Genomic DNA, 26344 nt, shown 5'->3' with positions numbered 1-26344 from the left:
ACGTTTCGACATCAGTTTATAATTGTTACAAAACATGCTTGGAAAAAGAGAAATACATTGAATTAATCGAAGATATTAAGTACAGAGTTGCTCTTACTCGTTTCTGCGCAGGAGTATCCGAAATCAACGCTCACAAGTTTCGGTACGCACCAAACCAAACGACAAGAAACTGTCCTCTCTGTACAGCTGATAAAGAAGATGAACACCATGTTGTATTTTTATGGCCTTTTTATCAAGACCTTCGAGCAAAGTATTTGAAAATCTCGAACTCTAAGACGCTGCAACAACAACTTGTGTATTTCTGTGGCAGTAATGAGGATAATGTGATGAACAGCTTCAGCAGATTTGTGTTCTTCATGTTACAGAAGAGATGAACCCTTATAAATCAGGTTCAGTGACATGTCATCAGGGTCTTAATGTATTTGTTGAATTTTATGCGTGACTATAATTTATAACTGTGCAGATACTAGTGCTGTTATTTTAACCACTATTGTAAGGGGCTGTGGCCTTAGACAATTAAAGATTTGTTCTTGTTCTTGTTCTTGTTCTCTGTCTATGTGTCTCTCTGTCTCTGTCTCTGTCTCTCTCTGTCTCTCTGTCTCTCTCTCCCTCTCTCTCTCTCCCTCTTTCTCTCTCACTCTCACATACACACACTAACACACGTAAATACACACCGATGCGCACACACACACACACACACTACACACACACACACTGACACACACACTGACACACACACACACTCACACACCACTCACACACACACACACACACACACACACACTCACACACCACTGTCACACACACACACACACACACACACACACACACACACAGCATTCATGCACACAAAGCACAACGTCACATGAACATAGTAAAACACACTATGCCCTTACATGAACACACACACACGCACGCACGCACGCACACACACACACGCACGCACGCATGCACACTGACACACACACACACACTGGCACACACTGACATATACGTGGTATTTGTACACCGTGAGGTGAGCGTCCTTGTTGGTGCTGTTTCACACAAGTTAATGTCCGACACAGTGCAGTTCTGGGGTAGTAGAATCCCAGGATTTTTGCGTGGTTTAAAGGCCAACATCCGCGGGAATTTTTCTCCTGGAGCGACCTAAACTTGAACCCGTCGCTATTCTTGCATGTCTGTTTACTTCGTGTTGCACGCAAAAATTGAGCGACTTCCTTGCCGCGTGGATTGACGAAGCTGTTTTATACTCGTGACTGAAAACACTGCAGTGCGTGCAGTTTTATTCTGTGGGTTCGACAGATTGACTAAATGTTGTAATTTCGCTTTCACGAATCAGGAACCGACAAGGAATAAGATGAAAGTGTTTTTAAATTGATTTCGACAATTTAATTTTGATAATAATTTTTATATTTTTAATTTTCAGAGCTTGTTTTTAATCCAAATATAACATATTTATATGTTTTTGGAATCAGAAAATGATGGAGAATAAGATGAACGTAAATTTGAATCGTTTTATACATTTTTTTTTTTACAATTTTCAGATTTTTAATGACCAAAGTCATTAATTAATTTTTAAGCCACCAAGCTGAAATGCAATACCGAAGTCCGGGCTTCGTCGAAGATTACTTGACCAAAATTTCAACCAATTTGGTTGAAAAATGAGAGCGTGACAGTGCCGCCTCAACTTTCACGAAAAGCCGGATATGACGTCATCAAAGACATTTCTCCAAAAAACCGAAAAAAACCGTTCGGGGATATCAATCCCAGGAACTCTCATGTCAAATTTCATAAAGATCGGTCCAGTAGTTTGGTCTGAATCGCTCTACACACACGCACGCACGCACACACACACACACACACACACACATACACCACACACACACACACACACACACACACACACACACAAACACACACACACACACACACATACACCACGACCCTCGTTTCGATTCCCCCTCTATGTTAATACATTTAGTCAAAACTTGACTAAATGTAAAAATTGTGATCTGAATTATTCTGGTCCAAGGGATACAACTCAAACAAGAACCGCTGCAAACGTTGTCAGCAAGAGTTACTCCGAAACAGAAACGAGCCCCGTTTTTCAGTGACCATGGGAAATCGTAATCATATATTTATAAAAACGAATTTAAATAAAAATACTAGAAATTAAAGAAAAGACCAAAAGACCAATCTTTATGAGAAGCAGCAGAACCACCTACCGTCACAGCTATATCTATTATAGGTCTATGCGTCACAGCGAACATTAAATTGTGTTTTTTGTCATCATAATTAATAGCATTCTCACTATTGCCAGGTGATTATAAATACAAGTGCCAAAAACCACAAAACACACACAAAAACCACACACAATTGAATATGTCGAATTATTTTTCCTGAAACCACAAATAACTGTGAATGATTCTGGTCCAAGGGATACAACTCAAACAAGGACCGCGGCTGCAAACGCAGTCAGCAAGAGTTACACCGAAACAGAAACGAGTCCTCTGAGAACCAATCAAATTTCAAATAAGCTTACTTGCCTTGACCCCACAAAAGCCTGACCCCAACAATAATGAAACTCAGATAACAAAACCAAGCTGACTAGACATGTGCGACCAGAAGAAGACGAGCAGTCGGAGACGAAGACAGAATGGCAGACGACGCGAGCAGGAAACATGTGGCAGTGTGCGGAGGAGGGCTGGTACGTTTCTGCTAAAATAACTTTATTTAAACTTAAAGGTACAACTTATTTGACATGATAATGTCTGTGTGTTCTGACTTCTGGACAAATTCGAGAAAAAAAACACACGCTTGTGTCATACAGCAACAGGAAAATATTCATCCCGCACACAGTGACAATGTTACGTTCATTATACCTCATGGTCAATGTGAAATGGTATTTGAAGGCCGTAGTTTAGTCGGCCAGCAACAGAAACTGATAAGCATGCAGTTTCCTCTTCTGTCAACAGGCAGCGGAAATTAACCTAGCTATAGGCTTGACCCAGTGAGGGTTGCGTTTTTCAGTGCTGTTGTGTACACGGAGCAGCTGTTCACATATTAAAAGTTTAGATTCAATCATTCTATGTCACAAATGATAGCTTTTTTTGGGGTGGGGGGGGGGGGGGTGGGGGTGGAGGGGGTGCTGCGTTTTGATTTGTATTACTGTTAGTGGTTTCAGGTATTTAATTTTGCAAGTTGAATGTATTCAACTTCTGTATAAGAGGCTTTTGCTGAGAGCCATATAATGTTACATGTGTATGCATGGGGGAGGGGGGGGGGGGGGGGGGGGCTCTGCATGGGTAGGGGGTGCTCAGCGTTTTGAGTTGTATTAGTGGTTTTCAGGTATTTAATTTTGCAAGCTTGATGTGTGCAACTACAGGATAAGAGGCTTTTGCTGAGAGCCATATAATGTTACATGTGCAGCTGTGGCATAACTTGTTGCTATAAACATACACTTTACTATAGTAGCTAGGTTACGTAACTGCCTCTATCAATTAATTCTTTTGTGCTATTTATAAGTTCTATTTATCAGCTTGCTAGATCATTTCAACAATATGTTCACTTTTCTCTATAAGGCTAAAAAGCCTTTGGGCTTTCTACCTTATGTTTGTTATTTCTTCCTGCACATTCCAGTATGAGTCAGCTAGGATCTAGTAATTTCTGTCTCGATCTGTCAGTCTGTCAGTGTCTTGCATTCTAGCTCTGTCTCTATTCACTAGCTTTCTCTCTCTAAAATAAATTATGTTCTAGTACATGAAAGGAAATCGGTTGCGTATTTTAGTAGTTTTACTTTATTACTGAACATAATTACTTCTAAGTCCTGTTAACTTGACTTACATCCCCCGCGGGTTAGGGGGAAGAATTTACCCGATACTCCCCAGCATGTCGTAAGAGGCGACTAACGGATTCTGTTTCTCCTTTTACCCTTGTTAAGTGTTTCTTGTATAGAATATAGTCAATTTTTGTGAAGATTTTAGTCAAGCAGTATGTAAGAAATGTTAAGTCCTTTGTACTGGAAACTTGCATTCTGCCAGTAAGGTAATATATTGTATTATCCCATGACCTGCCTCTTTGTCTCTGTTGGCTGAGGAGGTGATTATTCTGCATATTCCATCACAACCATATGGATATCCCATCACAACCGAGTTTCGATCTCAACTGTCATTGGTCATTGTCTTTGATTTCAGAGCACAATTGAATAATTTATAGAGGTCATCTGCATATTCAGAGTTTACAGATGGACTACTTTTTTCAACATACGACTGAAATATTTTGTGGTGTCAAAGTCAATATCACGTATAGGTACAGGCCTACATGTGTCAATATTGAGAAAATAAAGAATACTTCATACGATACGCACATTCTGCATGGATTTAAAGAGCGGAGTCAAGATATTTCGCTGGCTGAAGCGACTGCATGGTCAAAGGCATGTTCAACGAGTATCGCGAGTGGGATCAAGGGACGATACTCCCTAATTTTTACACAGACAGCCATCTACACAGAACCGAGAAAGTTGTCGTAGCTGGGAACCCGTTGAGATCCATTCCAACGCCCCAAAAATTATCAGAAGACTCACCATGAAGTCAAATCAAACGTTAGGTTTTCTCATTTGGTTATTTGCTTTGGCTTTAAGTGTATTGCTTCGATTGATAGCTGAATCTGCTTGCAACCGTGCTGTTCAAGACTGTTCGAACTGTCGTCTGCTAGACGGGCTTGTGTGAATCCGAGTCGAGTCAACTGCGGGGTTCAGCGACAAATGAGGGAGTGGCACCAAAATGAAAAGAAGACGAAAAGAAGTTGGAGATACGTGAAGATATATGGGGAAGAGAAGAGGATGTGAGGTGTTAGATGTATCCAACCTTAGGTGTTCAAACTCAAGACCGGGACAAAGTAGAAAGCGATGTACCGCGACCGACTCTCAGTGCCGACATACAACTTCCAAGCTTTATTGCTTAACGTCTACAACAGGCGAAGTATTGAAGCTTTGGCTCACCTAAACCCGACGACTGAATATGTAAGTGATCCACGTCAGTGTGAAAACCAAAACAGAACAGCGCGATGACAGCCAACATTGCATGCTAACTGACTTGGGTCAACGATCAAACCAGAACGGCCCGAACTGAATTTGTTGCGCTGCCATAATCGTGCGCAATTCTGGTAAAAATATAAACCCGATATGCCGAATTGAGTATAACGAAAGTCGATGTCAAATATACACAGGGATATTTTAAAATGACTTTCAAAATGTAAAAGCAGATAGCAGACCTTTTTATAAGCAATATGAATGACTGAATGTCCACATACAAGTCGAATGACGCCGTCCATTATGCTGACAAATGGGAACTAGCTTTGCGCAGGAATTCATGGACATGAATTTCGACTGCGGAGGCTTTTGGCAAGCTGAAAACAGGCACGGGCAGGTTTTAGTGGAAAAAGTAAGTGTTTTTAATGAAAACGTCGGAGTAATGGGATAAATAGCTTACACACCTTGTCCTGAATATCTTGCATATTTTCCCTCGGGTCGATTTTCATGTATTACCTCGCCAAAGGCTCGGTAATCCATGAAAATCGACCCTCCGGAAAATATGCAAGATAATCAGAACTCGGAGTGTGTAACCTATATCTACGTTGCAAGCCCCTGGAGCAAATTTTTGATTAGTGCTTTTGTGAACAAGAAACAATTGACAAGTGGCTCTATCCCATCTCCCCCCTTTCCCCGTCGCGATATAACCTTCGTGGTTGAAAACGACGTTAAACACCAAATAAAGAAAGAAAGAACTTGACTTTCCTCCTCAATGTTTTTGCATTGTAGATTATATTTAAGGGGCCACTTTCTTACTGGTCAAATGACAACTTGAGATAATGTGATACGTACTGTACCTACAGGATCGACCATACATTATATTTGTTATTTGCAAGTGATTCTGACTTAATGAGTTGCATGTAATTGTTATCTTTAGAGGTCCCTCTCTCCCCCTGTCTTTCTTTTTCTGTCTCGATCTCTGTCTCTGTCTCTCTCTTTAATTAAGGTCCCTCTTTTTGTTGAGGATCTGATGTAAAATAACGTAAATCGATCGCTGGGTATCGACACTTACCCTCAATAAAATAAAGAATTTTCAATGACATTATCTCTCTCTCGCTGTTTTAATTTTCATAAATATGATTTATGCTTTCTTCCTGTTGAGACGAATTGCCCCCTAATGATCCAGCTGGGTTGACACTTAATTATTCTTGCACTTGCTGTACGTAGCATGCATCAGTGTATCTTTTTATTTTCCAGGTTGGAGCTTTGAATGCATGCTACATGGCCAAGAGAGGCTTTACTGTGGAGCTGTTTGAAATGAGATCAGGTAAACATGAGCATAGATGGAAGGAACAGCTAGGTGGGAAAGATCAGGAACCAGAGGAAGCTGTATAATTTGTTTAAAATTATGGTGCATAATAGGAGGGAAGGAGGGGGGTGGGGGGGGGAGGGGGGGGGGGGGTGAGAGACATTTTTCTGGCCACACATTGGTTTTTTTACACTATGGAAGCATGCATTCACATGAAAACACACACACACACCACATGCTACAGTGGAACCCCCCTTTTAAGACTATCCTCCCTTTTAAGACCCTGTTTTCTAAGACCTGTTCATATCCTCTGTTAAATTACCCCCATTTTAAGACTCCCTCCTTTTTAAGACCTGATTTTCTCAGGTTTTTTTAGGTCTTAAAAGGGGCGTTCCACTGTACATGCATTCACAAAAAAACATAAAGAGTTTAATTAGGCCAGGCATCAGCTGTCAGTGATGTTTTCTGCTGATTTGAAACGGTCGATCATTATGATATGGAATTCACATCAGTTATGTAATCAGTCAATACTGATTCAGATCAGCTGTCCTTGATTGCGCAAATTCATGTACACCGTTTCTGAGAAAGAGGCATTGATTGAAGACAGAATACGAGTGGATCATATGTTAAAGGCTGCCATATTCGTAGCGTTCATTAATTAATTCATATTGTTTACATGTGCCAATAATGTTATAAAACTGTACCTAAGGGGATATAATAACGATTGGCTGTAGCTTTCAAACACAGAAAAAATTATTTCAGTATTGCAAAGTGGTGTTGATAGTGTTGAATGTAAACAGAACAGTCCCAAACGCCATCTTTGGTTTACGAAACAACACGAAGTGACGTCAACGGTCTAAAAATAGCCCAAGTCCTGGAGAACGGTTGCTAAACAATGCAATAAAGAATTAATTATTTCTCATAATTGGGAAGGACTTCAAACCTAAAACTTTGCAGGAAGCTTAATTTATACATCCCCGCAACGATGGGAAAAGCCCTGGAAGTAATTAAACTAATTAAATAGGACTGTCAGCCTTTAACGATGAATAGAGTATATGACTTATCCTGTAATTAGCTGGTTTTTGCCTAATTTCTGCATGCATGTAGTTGGGATGCATGTCACACGCTCTCAAAACCAAACTTATGTTGAAAGTTTTCTCCTGAGAAAGCACTACTTGTGTTTTTGTCTCCATACTTGATTTTATGCTGCTTTGATGTTGCACCTAGCAACACTATATCATTCCATCACAAATTTACCAAACAGAGTAACGTACTAGTAAATTTACAAGATTTACTAGTACGTTACTCTGTTTGGTAAATTTTCATTATATTGGTGTGTCTAATCTCATTACTTTTCTGCACGTGATTGCTGCTCTAATTTGCCATTGCAAAATGGTATCCATTCCATAATCAGCAGGGGAGGTAACTGTATACTTAGACTTCAATCTATTTCTAAGGTTATTCCCCTTCATATACAAACTAGATATCTAAAATAAAGAAGATAATTAAGTGATGGTGCTCTGCAGCTATATAATGTTTGTGTGTATTTTTTTCTTGAATTATAGTTATTTTTTCTTGAATGATTTTTGTTCTGAATGGCACCAGCTTTTTTCTCATTCACAGGAAATGCATGCATTGACAGATTTTCATTCTCTCTGTCAAACCCTACCCCTGACTTCCAAAGCCCAACCTCTTTCACACACACACACACACACACACACAGAGGCAGACGGAGAGACAGATACACGCACACACACACCAGGGGTGCGTTGCGTAGAGCTGACGCTCTATTCGCAAAAAGAGGACAAGTTTTCATGTTGTAAGCACGCTATGTTCGCGGCGAACTGTTTGCAATTCTACCCTCTCTAACTACTTTAAATGAAATGGACTCGTCTCTTCGCATGCTCCCGGACAGTCCCCTAGTAAGGCTAGGCGCTTAGCGTCGTCGACTTTGCTATAATTTAAACATTTTTAGCCTTTTTTACTTTTTTTCAAATCCCATGCCTGTATTATACACAGATTCCACTCACAAAGGAGAGGAGCTACTTTGTACAGTATTTTCAAAACCATTATTATGGGGGCGAGGACGCCCCCATTCTATACGGATAGTTTCGAGGTTGACCATGGGCAGCGCCATTTTGTTGTGAAATACGTCATCAGTTTGTGTACACAGGAAGTTGTGACATCCGTCACCCTATGGGAGGGGTGACGTCAAAATTGTTCATCTGTAGAAAGTTGTGAAATCCGTCACCCTATGGGAGGGGTGACGTCAAAATTGGTCATCACAGAGTTTGTGTAACACAGGAAGTTGTGAAATACGTCACCCTATGGGAGGGGTGACGTCAAAATTGTTCAATAAAAACATGATATGTCGCATTGTGCAGGGTCAACTGCAACAAACTCAAACCGAGCCATTCATACCTAGCTGTATTTGAGTGACTTATATACCCGACATTTTTATTTCTTATTTTTAGCACAGGTGTAGGAAAAATCATGAACCAAAATGTTATTTATTTTCTAATTTAACATTTTTTTTACAAATATGACCATGGTCTTTTAAACATACAGTGACATTAAACATTGTTATGTTAAAAAAAAGAAAAAAGAAAAAAAGCTTTTGTGCACAAATCAGAAAATACATTGTACATTTTACCTACAGGCCAAACCGTGAGTGTCTGTGGCAAAGCCCGACCCAGGAAATTGCACTGATTTTATATTTAGATCAGAGAGAAATTGTCAAGAACAGGCGCTTGCATTTGGATGTGTCCAATGATAGTAGGTTTGGTTGTGATCAATCAGAATAATGTAGGAATAAAAATGTATGACAGTTTAGTATGATGACATGTAATTCACATATGCTGAAATATGATATTATACATCATGTAATATTATTATGGCTGTTGCCATGACCATGAAACCCAACAAAGGTTTAATGCAATGTAATTCAAAATACCAAAACCGAGCACCTATTAATCTCGTCTTTGCGCGTGAAGATTGAGGCCGTCTGCCAGTAGCGGTTAGGTCATACAGTGGAACCCCTCTCTAGCGACCTTTAAAATGTTGACAAAAATCGGTCCTTGTGGAGGAGGGTCCTTACAGAGGGAGGGGGCGGAGTCAGGGGGCCACAAAGAAAGTCAGATTTAAAAAAAAAAAGAAAACAGAGAAGTTTGAGTTGCTGACGACCGTTCTCTCTGAAAGCAAACTGCTTCGATTTCATGTTTGTCCTTGGTGTCCACCAGTTCTGGTGCATGTACTACCCTGGCCAAGTTTCCTCTCAAGACATCAAAGAGACCGCCCCAGTATACTCTACAGCCTCTGGGCGAACCACCTCTCATAGCTAAAACTGGGTCAATGACCCCTGGGAAGAAGGTCAGTGTCTATAAAAATTTTACTCCTAGGCCTGCGGCCAGGGGGGGGGGGGGGGGAGTATACCGGTACCATTTGAGAATCAGACCAAATGAGAATTGAACCATTTGAGAACATCCTTTTTTTTTCAATCACTACATCGAAGGCCTGCGGCCCGGGGTTCACATGGGTTGGTTTGTTTGTTTGTTTCAAACCCACACCCATATACACACATTTCCCATTTAAACCATTTGTCGGCCCCCTGTCGATATTTATCGACTAAGTTCCTTGTAGGATAATGAACTTACCTCCTTAACTTTGACTTGATGTATGTACAGACATTCGCACACAGGAAGTGGTGCGAGGTCGTAGCATCAACCTTGCCCTCTCTGTGAGGGGACGAGAGGCGCTGAAAGGTGTTGGGTTGGAAGACAAGATCATAGAGAAAGGCATCCCCATGTACGCACGCTTGATCCATGACAAAGACGGAACACGCAGACCCATACCCTATGGCAAGGGAAAACAGGTGGGTTGCTGCTGTCAGTGTACATGTGCTGACGCTATATAATGTTGGTTATTTTTGTGTATGTATTTTAACACTTTCTACCCCACCTATGTTGACAAAGTTTTTTTTTTTTAGCCGGGACCAGCTGTGCTGCAGCAGGTCACTCAGAATTGTAGTGACTGTGGAGCAACTGTATATCAACACGCTGGAATGCAGGCATTAGATATGTAAGAAATGTTAAGTCCTTTGTACTGGAAACTTGCATTCTCCCAGTAAGGTAATATATTGTACAGTAGAACCCCTCTCTAGCGACCTTGAAAATGTTGACAAAAATCGGTCCTTATGGAGGGGGGTCCTTACAGAGGGAGGGGGCGGGGCCACAAAGAAAGTCACCTCAGATTTTCTTAAAAAAAGAAAACAGAGAAGTTTGAGTTGCTGACGACTGTTTCCTCAAGCAAACTGCTTCGATTTCATGTTTGACATTGTCGATGGTGTCCACCAGTTCTGGTGCATGTTTCAATGCAAAAAGAGTTAGTTTCTGAGCAAGCATTTCTTTACAGCAGTCCCTGCAATGATGAAGGCCCTCCGAGAAAGAGAGTGAAAAATCGGCCACCGTTCTCAGCATCGCGTATCTGTGTGTAACCTCTTTCATTGAAAAGATACTCTTGTTTCCCTGCAGCCTTGACCAGTGAGTTGGTTACCTAATCTGTGAACCCTTCAGTTGTGTTGCTTTGTCAAAAGTTAGACACAGTCAACTAGTTTTGCTCTGAGTGAACAGTGCAGCTGGCCTCAATTAGCCGGTGACACCTCTCTGGCCACAGCACCAAACAGTACATGGCTGGGGGGAGAGAGAGAGAGAGGGGGGGGGGGGGGGGGGGTAGCTGGCTAAACTCAGTGGGGTGTCCGGTGTCACTGAAGTCAGCAGGAAGAGCATTGGAGAGAAATAGAGAGGTGTACTCTTCCAAACATCAGTTGTCAGCGCTTTGGGTAGTCAGTGAGGGAGAGTGAGAGCGGTTTGTGTACAGTCCGACTGAAGAGTGAAAAGTCACTGCCACAAGATCGGCATGCAGTCAATAAAGCCAGACAAGAAGAATGATTATGACATGCGGCTCTATCTGCTGGTTTTTTATTCAAACTGGTTTTCAACGCTTATTCTCACAAAGCATCTGCACACCTGCCTCTGCCTCTGTGCTGTGTTTGTGTGGCTGCTTTTGTATGATGTCAGTGCATGGTGAGTGTGTTCACTGCCTTGTCACCACTTCCCCACCTTTTTCAGAATGTTTTCTTGGAGTTGGATAATTCTTTGAATTTGCGATTTTCCAACATCAAGACTTTTTACAATCGCGATGGCAGTTTCTCCCTTTTTGTGTCTGTTCACAACATTCACTCGATTCTCGAGAGTTAAATATTTTCTTTTCTTTGTAGACGCCATGTCGATCTCCACTGCTCTTCTGTCCAAAGACTGTCTATTCTGACTGAATTGAACGGTGTGTGTTGGTCACGTGAGTTTGTTTTCTCGATGATTGGTTTGTGATGTTTACTCAGCCCACCCAACCATCACACCTCTCAGCGGTTAATTAGTGCCTTTGCTTACGCAAGACGGTTATAACTGGTTATAACCGGTTTGTCAGTGATGCGTTACGCTGACTGAGTCTTGGCTTTGTCTGACAAAGTCGTTACACAAGCTGTTAGGTCGGTCCTTAGACGTTAGAGCGGGGTGGTCGCTACACTGGTGACAACTATATAAGGAAACACATCGGTTAAAAAAAAAAGGGTCGTTGTGGCGGGGTAGTCCTTAGAGAGGGGGGTCGTTGTGAGGGGTTCTACTGTACTACGTTGCAAGCCCCTGGAGCAATTTTTTGATTAGTGCTTTTGTGAACAAGAAACAATTAACAAGTGGCTCTATCCCATCTCCCCCCCTTTCCCCGTCGCGATATAACCTTCGTGGTTGAAAACGACGTTAAACACCAAATAAAGAAAGAAAGAAAGGCATTAGATCGACGTTACAGGAAGCGACTGAAGCAAACAGTCTGAGTGGATATATATATCCGTACCTGGTCAGATAGAGCCATATGAGTTAATTGATGTCGTTGATTTGTTGTATAGATGTGTGTATTGGGTGTGCTTGGCTGGAATGATTGTTTAACTGCAATTGTTAAAACGAATTCCCTGCCTTGGGCAATAAAATATTCTGCATTCATTATAGGAAGCCTGCATGAAGTCATAGTTGACGTGGATGGAAAGGTTATTCAAGCGGAAAGAAGATTAAACTTAGTTAAATCTTGTACAAACACGTTGACAAGACTATAATATATTTGAAGTAATTCTGCGGGCAAAATTAAAACGAGCATGCAAAAACGCAAGCATGCATAATGTACTACATCATATATATGTACCACCATTGTCAGCAGCAGCAACAACACATGACCGTTAAGCACATGACCAGGCAAAGAAACAAACCCAATATCACTAGGACACATTGTTTGTATATATGATTATAAGTCTTAGTTTTTGATAGGGTATCAATACTTTGTTTCAGAACATCATGTCTGTGGACAGAAGGCTTCTGAATGAAGTGCTCTTAGATGGTAAGTGTACTGTTCTGGCATGTTGATAAAAGAGATTACACCTTACCTATAACCAGGAGGGATAGAATTAATCCCCCAGCGGGTTAGGGGGAAGAATTTACCCGATGCTCCCCAGCATGTCGTAAGAGGCGACTAACGGATTCTGTTTCTCCTTTTACCCTTGTTAAGTGTTTCTTGTATAGAATATAGTCAATGTTTGTAAAGATTTTAGTCAAGCAATATGTAAGAAATGTTAAGTCCTTTGTACTGGAAACTTGCATTCTCCCAGTAAGGTAATATATTGTACTACGTTGCAAGCCCCTGGAGCAATTTTTTGATTAGTGCTTTTGTGAACAAGAAACAATTAACAAGTGGCTCTATCCCATCTCCCCCCCTTTCCCCGTCGCGATATAACCTTCGTGGTTGAAAACGACGTTAAACACCAAATTAAATAAAGAAAGAAAGGGATAGAAAGAAGCAATTATGGGGTATTTAACACGTGGAACACACCCAAAGGATACGAGCTGTCAGCCATTATGGGGTCCCGTCGCGATATAACCTTCGTGGTTGAAAACGACGTTAAACACCAAATAAAGAAAAAGTCGTTATGTGGTGTTTTTCATTTTTGTTGCAGCTGCTGAGAAATACCCCAATGTGAAGACATACTTCAACCACAAAGTTGTGAAGTGCAACTTTGACACTGGAGAAATTGTATTCCTTCAGTAAGTTTTCTTTTCTTTTTAAATGTAACTCGTGTACCAGTTAGACATTTTTGGTTGTTAACAGTTTAAGTATTGTAACTAAATATAAATGTTCTGTTAAAAAGCACGATGTTGCGCTCTGCTAAAAATATATATTTCAAAACATTAACACTGTATATGCTTTCTTGATAAGTGAGTATTCTTTTTCTGTTGAATAATTATGTTCTGTTAACTAATTATGATCATTATGCTCAGGTCAAACACTTGAAACGCAAAAGTGCTGGATTCTTTAACATCTCATTAATACAGTCAAACCTGTCTATAATAAACACCCACAGGACGGACCAAAAGGGGTCATTATGGGCAGGTGATTGCTATGAAAAGGTGAATTATAAAGAAGAAAACCTCGTCTGTGATCCCTGGGAGTGGTTGTTGTGGGCAGGAGGTAGGTCACAGGGGCAGGTTTGACTGTATGCAGAAATGGAACAGAAATAATATGATGTGATTCACACATTGATCTTTGAAAATACATGGTAAATTGAAAAATAAAGAATAATAGAATTCATTTGTGCATAACAGATTTGCCTGCCTTGCAGCCTATTCACACCGCTGCCGTGCCGCCATTGCGTCGCAGTATGTAAACATAGCTTTAGTCTCCCCTTTTTTTCAGCGATGGAAGAGAAGTGAAAAGAACAGTGGATCTGATCATTGGCACTGACGGAGCATACTCATCGATTCGCCTGCAGATGATGAAACAGCCAAGCGTCCGCTTCAACTACCAGCAGGAATACATCCCCCACGGCTACATGGAGCTCAACATTCCCCCATCTGATGATGATCAAGTGTGTATCTGGGACTGGTTGTATAAAAATTAAATAGCTGTTTCTAATGTCATATTCAGAAAATATGTCTTATTGCCTCTTTATTAATTTGGGGGAGGAGGGCATACTGTGAACCTGTTGTCCTTTTAAACTTAACATTATTACAAATTTAGCTTTTTGTCTAGTCTGTTTTGTTTGCCTTTTTTTGTTTATATTTATTTGCGGTGAAATTCTGATTGTTTTAACTTGCTGGTGTTAATTTAGTGTTCTTAGATAGTTGATGTAGTGTGTTCAAATGGCTATATATATATATGCGCCATTCTCTCTCTCTGCCTATTAAATTGTTTTTAATTCCTTCCCCTCCTTCTCAGTGTCATCAATATGAGGATGATTGAGCAGCATCATCATTAGCAGCCGCAGTAGAAACCTATTGTACTTCGCACCATCATTGTTGTTGTCCTCCACCTCTTTCTCCATTTCTTCCTCAGTTCCATCTCTTCATCTCATCTCAGTGCCTTGGCTGAGACGGTCGTTCATGAGACCTGAGGGCAGGAGAAGCAGAAATTCTCCTCCAGTCTAATCTTTTGTTCTATGGATGGACAGGAGGTCATGCAGGGAAGGTCATCTGCATCCAGTCGTCGATGCTGTTGAAACAACCCTTGAGTTTTCTCTGCATCTTCCTTTAACACTATTGTGACTAGCATTGCCACGGCGTTAACGTCCTGCCTGCCCAAGCTTGCCACCAAGAAACTTCCCAAAAAACAGTAACTGTAAAGAAATCTGTCTAGCAAGCTTGAATTAAGTCCAATCACCACCAAATTTTGTGTACTAATTAAAAAATGGATGCCCAGTTCAGTCGTGCTATTTATAAGTTTGTCACGCGAGTTGTTTTAGCAATGGGGGGGTGAAAGGGGGATAATTTGTTTTTTAACGGTTTTTTGTGTGTGTTTTCTTTTCCACTGCTTTTTTAAAAGTTATTTTTTAACAGAAAGTATTATAAATAATGTTATAACCAAACAAGGTGTAAAACCTATGAATTAGCTGAAATATTGTTAAAATTCTACACAGAAATAAGGAGACATTACAAAGAAAAAAACAAGCAAATCCCGCATTCACTCACAGCATCCTGACTCAAATGAAACAAAACTGTGACACTCACCAAATGATGTCTAGGTAATCCATATTGAATATAAGTCACATTTTCACAACAAAGTCCCAACTGTACACCTATGAACATTTCCAAAAGGATTAGGCTCCAGCCATCCATTGTTATCAGTGCTGCCACGCCCCCCTTGCAACTACACATTCGAAGATTCATGCAGTACCACCCTAACACGTGTAGTTTGCCGACTCATACTAGCAGCAACAACGGGACTGTTTCTTCCTCAATATCACTGCTATTATCGCTTTCTTGAGGCGAAAACAACACGTCGGAATCATGATCTACAGGGTCCTCAAGATCCAACATCCGGAGAATCTCCTCCCGTGACAAGGCTCGCCTTCGATTCATTTTTTTTCTCGAAAAAACCTCACAAACCAGGCTAATTTTACATATGGCGGAAGGGCACACCAAGTGTGTCAAGGGAAACAACTCAATTTACTGCAAGCTTCAAAAACCGGGAAGCAATCACGAGTCGTGTACCTTGTATGTCTAATACTAAAATAGTCACTTCCCGTCCGTGGGCGTTGCAGCGCTATTACTAATATAGTCACCTCCCGTCGCGAAAGTGTTAACACTGATTTGCATGAAGGTTTCGAAAAGGATGACATGTGCCTCATGACTTGGCCAATCAACGCTGTAATGATTTGGTGTTTGTCATTTACACCATGACCATGCAGTGGGCAGATATCACTACACTGCCTCTAGCTGTCATCTGACATTTGCCTGGAGGTTTTTTAGGGGACCCCTGAGGTTTCTGACCTAAGTACCTTTCCACCTCTAAACTTAAATCTATTCATTGTTTCAGTTTGCAATGGAAATAAACTACTTGCACATCTGGCCACGGAATGAGTTCATGATGATTGCCCTGCCCAACCTGGACAAATCGTACACCACCACCATCTTCATGCCCTTCGACATGTTTGAGTCCATCCACACCGAGGAAGACCTCATGCAGTTCTTCACTGATACCTTTCCCGACTCCATTCCTTTGCTTGGAGAGTGAGTTGCTGGGGGAGACAACTCACATTGTTCTTCTCACTGAGAGTGACTCTTTGTTTTATTCTGTGTTTTTCTGTCTGGTAATTCTCCTTTATTTCCTCTCCCTCCTCGATCCCTCTCCCCTTCTTTCTGTCTGTGCCTGTCTGCTGTAACATCCTTCAATCTCTCTTTTTCTCTTAAGATTTTTTTGCAGTGGAATTTGGTTTACATCCACACACACACACCCCCCTCCCCCCTTTAAAGATTTGTTTGCAGTGGAATCTGGTTTACATCCTCACACACACACACCCCCCCCCCCCCCCCTTTTTTAAAGATTTGTTTGCAGTGGAATCTGGTTTACATCCTCACACACACACACACACACGCACACACACACACACACACACACACACACACACGCACACACACACACACCCCCCCCCCCCCCTTTTAAAGATTTGTTTGCAGTGGAATCTGGGTTACATCCATACAGTGAAAGTACCCTTGCATTTGTGGAGACAAACATATGAATGCCACGTGCTTCCTGTACACATGTTTGAGACACACCCTCTCACTAGTGACTGGCCTATAATGTCACGTGGGGAAACTTTCCCATGTGACATTACAGGCCAGTCGCTAGCGAGAGGGCGTATCTCAAACACGTGTACAGGAAGCACGTACATGGCAAAGTTTGTCTGCTCAAATGCAAGGGTACTTAACTCTTTCACCACCCATACAAACCCGACAGTTATTTCTGGAATTTGTCTATTGATACCATGCAACCTTTAAAGACCAAGAGTCATCAGTATATTGCTCACTATTGTGAAGGAGAGAGCAAAGTCAGTTTTTCTTTTTAAAGCAGTTGATCTAATTAACACAAGCACGTACTGTCCTTAAGGCTGTGGAAGTAATTTTGCCACCTGACGCACGTCTAGAGACTCAGACTTTAAATAAAATAGGGCTATGTATATGGGAGGTCGCGCCCATTTTATTGTTGAATAGTAAATATCTGGTTTGAGTATTTATACGTGTTAAAGAAAACTTGTTTTCAGTTGTTTTATGCCTAGGCAGGGGCTTGTGCGAATTAAGTGTTTAACTATAAGTGTTTTGTGTGTTTTTCAGAGACAATCTCAAGAAAGCATTCTTTGCAATCAAGGCATTACCAATGGTTACCGTCAAGGTAGATACTGCTTTTGATTAAAAAAGTTCTCATTTAAGTCTTGATAGTTTCTTTTCAACTTCAATGCATCTGATTTCTGGATTTACTTTCACGTTTTTGTTTTGTTTTTATTTGCATATTTTTGTTTGATCGGCTCATTTAGTCAATGCAATTTTATACAAATGCAGTCAAAACTTGGTAAAAAAAAAAGTTCATAATGTTTACTTGATCGATGACCCACGTGATAAATGTTACAAAACAAGCTTGTATTTGAACAAAGTGAATAGGGAATTAGGTGATGATCATTGATGGTGAGGTAAATCATGATGTTGAATGGGAGTTCAATTTTAATTTTCTTGAATTCTGTTGTTGGTTGTAGCTTAATGAAAAGAAAAGAAAGAAAGAAAGTGAGCGTCTCTATATTAGTGTGTGTGTTATCGTGTGTATATCTTATTTATAGTGCTACCCGTACCATGTTGGCAGCAAGGTGGTTATCCTGGGAGATGCGGCACATGCTATGGTGCCTTTCTACGGGCAAGGCATGAACTGCGTAAGCAACATTCAGACATTTACTGTGAACTATTAATTATTGTAACCGTGCACGAAGCACAACAATCAGGCAGGCAAACATGGTTGAGAATTTTAGAGCTAATATTGAATAGTCCTATAAAAACTACTATGGGTAGATATCGGTTCCCAAGAGCATACAAATAGAGACAGCAGCAGCCAGACCCCATCACAAACAGAACTCTACAATTGACGGGTGTCTACCCGGCGACGTAGAAGAAACGTCGAGCTACTCGGTCCAAGCTCTTTGATGGCAGACAACTCTGCAGAGTCTGCTGTGTAGGGTGATTCAGTAGTCTCCCAGTCACACTATTAAAACATGCAGATAGCAACTTGATTGATCTGATTGTGACATTCAGTTTTTCCATGTGGTGTACTTCACGGCACAGTAGTACTCGCTGTTTAGGACATCCATCAAATCAGAGAAAATCAGGTCTTTAATAGGAGCTAGGGAGTCTTTAAATGGGGGTACATGCATTTACAGCGATTTTTATTAACCGAAAGTATGACAAAGCAGGGTCTTAAAACCCCCCGCGGGTTAGGGGGAAGAATTTACCTGATGCTCCCCAGCATGTCGTAAGAGGCGACTAACGGATTCTGTTTCTCTTTTTACCCTTGTTAAGTGTTTCTTGTATAGAATATAGTCAATTTTTGTAAAGATTTTAGTCAAGCAGTATGTAAGATATGTTAAGTCCTTTGTACTGGAAACTTGCATTCTTCCAGTAAGGTAATACAATGTACTACGTTGCAAGCCCCTGGAGCAAATTTTTGATTAGTGCTTTTGTGAACAAGAAACAATTGACAAGTGGCTCTATACCATCTGCCCCCCTTTCCCCGTCGCGATATAACCTTCGTGGTTGAAAACGACGTTAAACACCAAATAAAGAAAGGGTCTTAAAAGGGGACATGTTTCTGGTTTGGGGGTACTAAAAGGGGGTGCCAGTGAAACCATTGAAAGCTGAAGAAATCAGTTATATTTTGTGTACTGCAAAGTAAATGCTACTATGAGTACTTGTGTTTTGAGTGAACACGTTTTCCTTTGCAGGTGGGTGGTCAGTTTTCAGAATGCTTTAATCTGTATTACTTTGTGTGTTCAGTCTTTAGAAGGCTTTTAACTTTGTATATTTTTTATTTATTTGTTTTTGTATATTGTTCACATTTTGCAGGGTTTTGAAGACTGCATTGTCTTTTCTGAGATGTTGGATGAATACAACAATGACTTTGGTGAGGTTTTGATTTAGAGACATTTATAAGTAGGCAAACGTGAAGAAAATACAGCATGAACACACACATACAGGCATCCACCAACTCACACACCCTATCTCACTCTTAATTACACCTGCACACTCACACAAGTACAAACGCGCACACAGACACACAGACACAGACAAACACACTCACACACACACACACACACGCACACACAATTAAAGGACACCTTTTCAAGTACACATTTTGTTTTGCCTTTTCACCATACAGGTTTTTTGCCACCCATGAATCTCCCAATGTGTGAGCACGACCAGTTTATACAGTCATGCAAGTAGGGAACTCAAAATGGTGATCGAAATGTGATTCTCTTTCACAGCCAAAGCTCTTCCAGCCTACACGGAATACAGAAACCCAGACGCCAAAGCAATGTGTGACTTGGCCATGTACAATTACGTCGAGGTGAGAATGTCTGCGCGACTTGCTTCTTTTGGTTTTTTTAAATAATGGATATTGATGAGGTTGTAATGTATATATTGCTAGAAAACTTAAAGCTGCTGGTTGATGTTTTTTTGTTGTAAATTTAAGCAGTCAATGTCATACTGAGGGATATTTTTAGGCATTGTATACATGCAGACAGCAAAATGCCAAAACGATGTCAATGACTAATATAATGACGTTGACAATAACAAAAAGAAGATGGCGATGCTGACGACCATGATGATGACCATGATGTGGGTGATGATGATCAAGTGATAATGGTGGTGTTTATGATTTGCAGATGAGAGCTTCAGTGAACTCGTACCTATTCCTGCTGCGCAAGTATTTTGACAACCTGCTGAACAGACTGTTTCCTTCCTTCTGGGTTCCCCTCTACACCTCGGTGAGAATAGTTAAAGGAAAAAGACGGGCAATGAGCTCGGGCAGAAGGAAAAACAGATTATTAAAGAAGATATAAAATTATGAGAGGAGATATGAATATAAAATTGATTTTGGGAATTCCTGATACATGTGTTATTAATATGGGTGTGACCATTGATGTGTGTGTGCATGCATGCGTGCCTGTGTGTGTATGCGTGCATTTGTGCATGTGTGTGTGTGTGTGTGTGTGTGTATTTGTGTCGAGAGAGAGATCACAAGAGATCATTTAGTTGCTGTTAAAGGGTAAAATGCGTGCATGGCCAGAGAGAGAAAGTTTAAGAGAGTTCTGTAGAGAGTGGGGGAGGGCTCGGGAGATAAGTTAAATGTTTATTTTTGAAGGTAATGGATTAAGCTTACTAAAGTCCTTTCTTACATCCAGCACTAACTGGAGAGAGACTCGGAGAGAGAGAGGAGAGAGAGAGAGACTCCGAAAGAGAGGGCAATTAACACAACAGGGATGAGATTCTTCCGCCAATTAAAATTTCGTTCCCAGGACCATTTTTCTGAATCGTCTAAATCCGTTGAGAAAAAATGGGGGGGGGGGGGGGGGGGGGTAGAGTAGTTGTGGTTCCATTGGACATATGACTGACAAAATGTTGTATGCTTCTACTGCTCGGACTCATTTCCAAGTCTTTTTTTATGGTCAAAGTGTCAAAAAATCTTCAGCTTCAGGGGGCTTTGCCCCCTGACACCCACCAGGGGCAACGCCCCTGGACCCCACTAGGGCCTTCTCCGGCCCCCAGACCCCCGCCAAATAATTTCCTCCCAAAACACTTTTAGAGAATCTCATCTCTGCACAAGCATTACTTTGTTCATGCAAGTGTATGAATACGAATTATATACAGTCAACTCTTACCATTGTTTTGTAGGTGGCGTTCTCACGGATGAGGTATCACCAGTGCATTGCCAACAGAGCCTGGCAGGACAAAGTAAGTAATTTGCATATTATTCATATTATCATGTTTGTAGCTTTTTGAGAAACACTGTGCATTAGATATGCATGTGTGCATAAACATGGCACTTACTAACATATTTCTATCACCTTGTCCTGGTTTGCAATGTTTCACAACTATGACTGGAGTGTCAACACTTGGAATAAACGAATTACGGAAATAACTGTTGCTGTGGAAAAAAAGGGGGCAAACGAACCCGCGTGACAAAATAGGCCAATCACTATTGAGTTGCGTGTCTTAAATGTGCTCGCAACAACGTCAAGCTACCCCCGCGGGTTAGGGGGAAGAATTTACCCGATGCTCCCCAGCATGTCGTAAGAGGCGACTAACGGATTCTGTTTCTCTTTTTACCCCTGGAAAATTTTTCTTGTATAGAATATAGTCAATGTTTGTAAAGATTTTAGTCAAGCAGTATGTAAGAAATGTTAAGTCCTTTGTACTGGAAACTTGCATTCTCCCAGTAAGGTCATATATTGTACTTCGTTTGTGAACAAGAAACAATTGACAAGGGGCTGTATCCCATCTCCCCCCTTCCCCCGTCGCGATATAACCTTTGTGGTTGAAAACGACGTTAAACACCAAATAAAGAAAGAAAGACAACGTCTAGCAACACGCCTCGCAAAAGTTTTTTTTGAACATCGCCTATTCACCGGTATTTTATTCATTTGTCTCCCAGGTTTTGACAGTGATTGGTTGGAGTGTGGCAGGTATGACCACTGTTGGTGTGACCATGTTAGGGTGGTTCCGCTTGGCTGCATACCGAGACACCACACCACTTCAGCTCATTGCTCAACTCTGCACGGAATCTGTCAACACTGTTGAGGAGTGGCTGTCATAAATGTCTGAACACATCTGATGTGCAGAATTTTAGATCTGGAAGACAGTTTTCTTAAAATGATCTGCTTTAATGTTAAGCTTTAGGTAGGCTGCTAATGTTTCCAAATGAAGACTCGATCAAGTCCGATGTGCGAAACTTTAGATCTGGAAGATATTTTTCTTAACATGATCTGCTTTAATGTAAGCTTTAGTTAGACTGCTAATGTTCCAAAATCAAGACTCAAAAAACAAGAATTTTAGTTTATCGAACATAATTATAGACAAAGCAAAACATTCACGCATATGTCGACCTAATGATCTTCAAAATTGACTGACATACAAATACATGTAATCATAACATAAATAAAAGAACTCAACCTCTACATCAACAATTCCAACGGTCAAATTCAACGCCTATACTCCGAGAATTTCTTTTATTTAACTAATGATTGTTTATATCTATTTGCCTCAAAGATGATGAGGAAGACATACTTGTGACTAACATTTCCTTTTGTCTATCATTAAATGTTCCATAAACTATATAATCTTTCTTATGTTACAATTTTAGTCAAGTTTTTAAAATTTTATTATTGTGACTGTTAAGTTTGATTTCAGTAATGATGTATTAATTGTTTCTGCATGTCTGATGTGACACATTTTCAGTTTTGGAAGACATTGCAATATTTCCCTTGAAGGGAGCTGCTCTGCTTGTAAACTTACTTGATTCAATGATGATTTGTTTTTGCATGTCTCTAAAGTATCCTAATTTTTTCTCTGCCAGTTCTTTTTTTGAGTACATTTTCTGTAAGTGTACTTGATCGGGCAAGTCGGAGATTGTAATAGCACCTTTGCAATTATGAGAGCTAAAAGTGTCCCTACATTGCAGACGGGTGTATATCACCCAGTGGTTAGGACGTCAGCGTTCCGCGATCCGTGTGGAAGGTTCAGGGTTTGAATCCCGTCGAGTCTGGTGGGTCGAGGGTGGGGATTTTTCTGTTCCAGGTCAACTTATGTTCACACCTACTACTAGTGCCTTATCCCGCTTTGTGTGTACATGCAAGCACAAGACTTGAGTATATATGCACGGAAAAGATCCTGTGATGATCAATATGTCAGAGTTTAGAAGGTTATTGCCCAGTCGTAGCTAATGAACGCAGAAGACGAAGTCCTTAAATTGGACGTATCCTCTCATAGCAGATATTTGTTAAAGGTGCATATACATTCTTTTGAAAAGTTTCTCAGGTCTGCCGAGGGTTTTACATGGGACAGTTATAATAATAATAATAATAATGGAAATTTATAGAGCTCTTACATAAAAGCTCCAAGCGCTTTACAATTACATTATTATACACATGTACAAAGCCAAAATACAATCATTAAGACACAAAAAGAACAGGAGTACAAAAGCAAATTCATCGTTTAAATCCATGCAGTCACAAACAAACACACGCGTGCGCACGCACATACGCATGCGCATACACACACACATGCTATCACCACACACATGCACAGATACACACAGACACACAGATACACATTCACACATTCACACATTCACACATTCACACACACACACACACACACACACACTCACACACACACACACATGCATACAGACAGGCACACACACATACATACAAACACACACACATACACATACACTCACACATGAATACTAATATACCTACACAAATCTGCATACATGGCGTACACACGAAAATCGCAAATATAATCACAAAACCAAGCTCGTGCTTATACATATCCAGTTATCTAACTAGATAAACCGACATGTAGTTTGCACAAGGAAAAAAGAAAAAGTCGCAGCACACGATTTCCAGATGCTATCCTTCCACTCGCACATATACATATACCAAAAATCAGCCGTCAGCTAGGGTACTTCCAGGGCAGAGGCGAAATTTTTTTATGAATTCATATCTAAGCTGACGCTATTGGCAATCTGAAATTATTTCGTAAAAAAAATCTCTCTGCATAGAAAGCAGTCCGGTTGTGGAGTTTTGGTTTCTATGTCCAAGTGGAAGGATGTATTCATTTTCATGACTTTTTTACTGTCCCGTTGTTGGAATAAAAAAGGCTGGATCTCAGATGGTGAGTTAAATCTTTTACCTGGGCAGGTGCCTGTAAGTCAAGTTTATGGACCAAGGGACATGACAACAGAAGGAGTTTCTTCCATGATTTATGCAATCAAATGTGATAGTTGATCTTTTTATAATTATTCCAATGTATTCTAAGCCCAGATGTTTGAAGTTCAAAGTATCCCTCCATGATAGTGGTTTTGATTCAACTTTTTGTTGTTGGATTGTCATGCAAACATCAAGCTTAGGTCAATGAGAAATCCAGCAGCCTACTGGCTGATTATTTCCTGTATGTAAATATCCGTTCTAATCCCCGTTCAAATCTTTTTTCAAAGAACAACCTTCCCCAACGGGGGTGTGTGTGTGTGTGTGTGTGTGTGTGTCTTTGAATTTGGAAATTCCCTGTAATGGTTTTGCCTTGTGACCTATTGATATCATGCAGTTTCCACGCCTTGCTCTGAAATATGTTTCATCAGTATTATCCCTGAAAAATCTGAAATATACAGCTGGTTTGTTGAAGTGTCAGAAGTGATGATATTTTTTTAATCTGTTTTATGAACAAGATTCATAACATATGGTTGGATTTGTTTTTCAGTCCTTGTTTTTAGCCAAAGACAGACAAGCGGACAGACAGACGACACACATGCACGCACAATGCAATTGCACACACACACACACACACACACACACACACACACACACACACACACACACACACACTGACATAGACGCACACTGACATAGACACAGACAGAAACACACACAGACAGACAGAAACACACACACAGACATACCCACACACACACACACATACATGCATCCTCACATACACACTCACAAACACCCATCTGTTTTTCAGCTTATTTCAAGTGGCCTTAATATTGTGTTCTGTGGAGGTTTTTTCCCTTCTGGAACCATTGCTTGAGAAATTAAGAAGGGACTCAACTCGTTGATTTATTTCATGGACTGTGCTATGGTTATGCCCCCTCGTCTGATATAAAGCATAGTATTAGTATATTCCTTTCATCTCTAGACCTGAGCTCGATTGGCCCTTGGCTTTATTTGTTTCTCAAACCCCTGTAAATGGGGGTGTCTGGGATTCACTCTGTATTTATTGTACTGTCCTCATTTTTGTGTTGGGATGTCCCAAGATTCTGTTAGTGTTCTGATGTAAGTCCAGCAGTAGATAGGTTAAGCCTATTTTAACATACTGGAAACTGGTAATCTTCCAGTAGGTATTAATTTAGTTTTACTAAAGCCTGCTGGGACACAAGTAATGGGTTAGTGCATTTGTAAACAGGAATCGCTTGACAAGTGGCCCCCTTCATCCCCCCCTTCCTCGTCCTGATATGGCTCTGCGTAGTCGGCTGGACGTTAAACAACAAATAAACAAACAAACAAACAAACATGTCCCAAGATAGGCCAAATGGTTCTAAGAGGACGTTAAAACTAATTATCATCTTTTGTGTTGTGGGTAAGAGCCCTGAATCGTCTTTTACATTTGTGTTGCTTAATTGATAAAGTAGAATACAATTAAATAGAAAGATTAAACTGAGTAGTAATCTTCCCCATTATTTTCTGTTTTGGGTTTATGTTCTTGCCAACTCAAATGTGGGAAAACACTTTCTGCAATGTGATGCTATGGTGATGATCATAACATAATAAAATCTGTAGAAAATAACCTAATAACCTGCTGAACACGTGTGCATAATGATTGAATGTGCATTATCTAATATGAGTATGAAGATTGATTGTTCGGTTGACTGACTGCTTGAATGAATGAATACTTGTTGAGGGGAGGGGGGGGGGGGCAGGCAGAGAAAGAGACCGAAAGACAGAGTTAGACAGGACAGGCAGAAACGGAGAGAGAGAGAGAGAGTCAGACTAAGAGGGGCGTTTGCTGTTCAATATTATGATTGTTTTGGCCGAACTTTTTATAGTGCAAGTTTTGAAGCAGTTTGAAACTCCACGTATGTTGGTGGGAAATGTTTCTTTACATATAAAAACAACAACAACAACATTCTTCCCATGAAAGAAAGGTAAGAAGGCACAAAGATAATCAAACAATCCGTCAAAGCAAACTACGAAATAAAGAAGCAAACAACAAAATAAACAAACGGACAAGTCGGAAGTACAGAGAAGAAGCAAGTATAAGGGACGTGTCGCAGTTCAGTGAGGAAATGCAAATTTAGATAACTATGTACATTTAGAT

The 26344-nt window shown here is 40.6% G+C and overlaps 1 protein-coding gene across 1 annotated transcript; it reads left to right on the top strand.

The window, feature by feature from the left end:
- The first annotated feature begins 2562 nt into the window (after nucleotides 1-2562).
- Nucleotides 2563-25813, top strand: LOC138952929 (kynurenine 3-monooxygenase-like). Its single transcript, XM_070324682.1, has 14 exons — nucleotides 2563-2707; nucleotides 6287-6356; nucleotides 10022-10209; nucleotides 12728-12776; nucleotides 13390-13477; nucleotides 14127-14298; nucleotides 16245-16438; nucleotides 17540-17597; nucleotides 18037-18126; nucleotides 19310-19367; nucleotides 19729-19811; nucleotides 20131-20232; nucleotides 21140-21199; nucleotides 21900-25813. The coding sequence occupies exons 1-14, from the start codon at nucleotides 2657-2659 to the stop codon at nucleotides 22059-22061; spliced, it is 1425 nt and encodes a 474-aa protein (XP_070180783.1). The 5' UTR covers nucleotides 2563-2656; the 3' UTR covers nucleotides 22062-25813.
- Nucleotides 25814-26344: the final 531 nt, after the last annotated feature.

The sequence above is a fragment of the Littorina saxatilis genome, linkage group LG17 (assembly GCF_037325665.1).
Source record: "Littorina saxatilis isolate snail1 linkage group LG17, US_GU_Lsax_2.0, whole genome shotgun sequence".
Classification (NCBI taxonomy): domain Eukaryota; kingdom Metazoa; phylum Mollusca; class Gastropoda; order Littorinimorpha; family Littorinidae; genus Littorina; species Littorina saxatilis.
Note: the sequence above shows the minus strand (reverse complement) of the source record. Positions and strands in the feature narration are given on the sequence as shown.

Bases quoted from the DNA above. Each gene is read 5' to 3' on its own strand.
- LOC138952929 (XM_070324682.1), top strand. From the start codon at position 2,657: ATGGCAGACGACGCGAGCAGGAAACATGTGGCAGTGTGCGGAGGAGGG. The intron at 19,368-19,728 runs GTGAGGTTTTGA...TCTCTTTCACAG, and splicing joins TGAATACAACAATGACTTTG to CCAAAGCTCTTCCAGCCTAC. The intron at 19,812-20,130 runs GTGAGAATGTCT...TATGATTTGCAG, and splicing joins CCATGTACAATTACGTCGAG to ATGAGAGCTTCAGTGAACTC.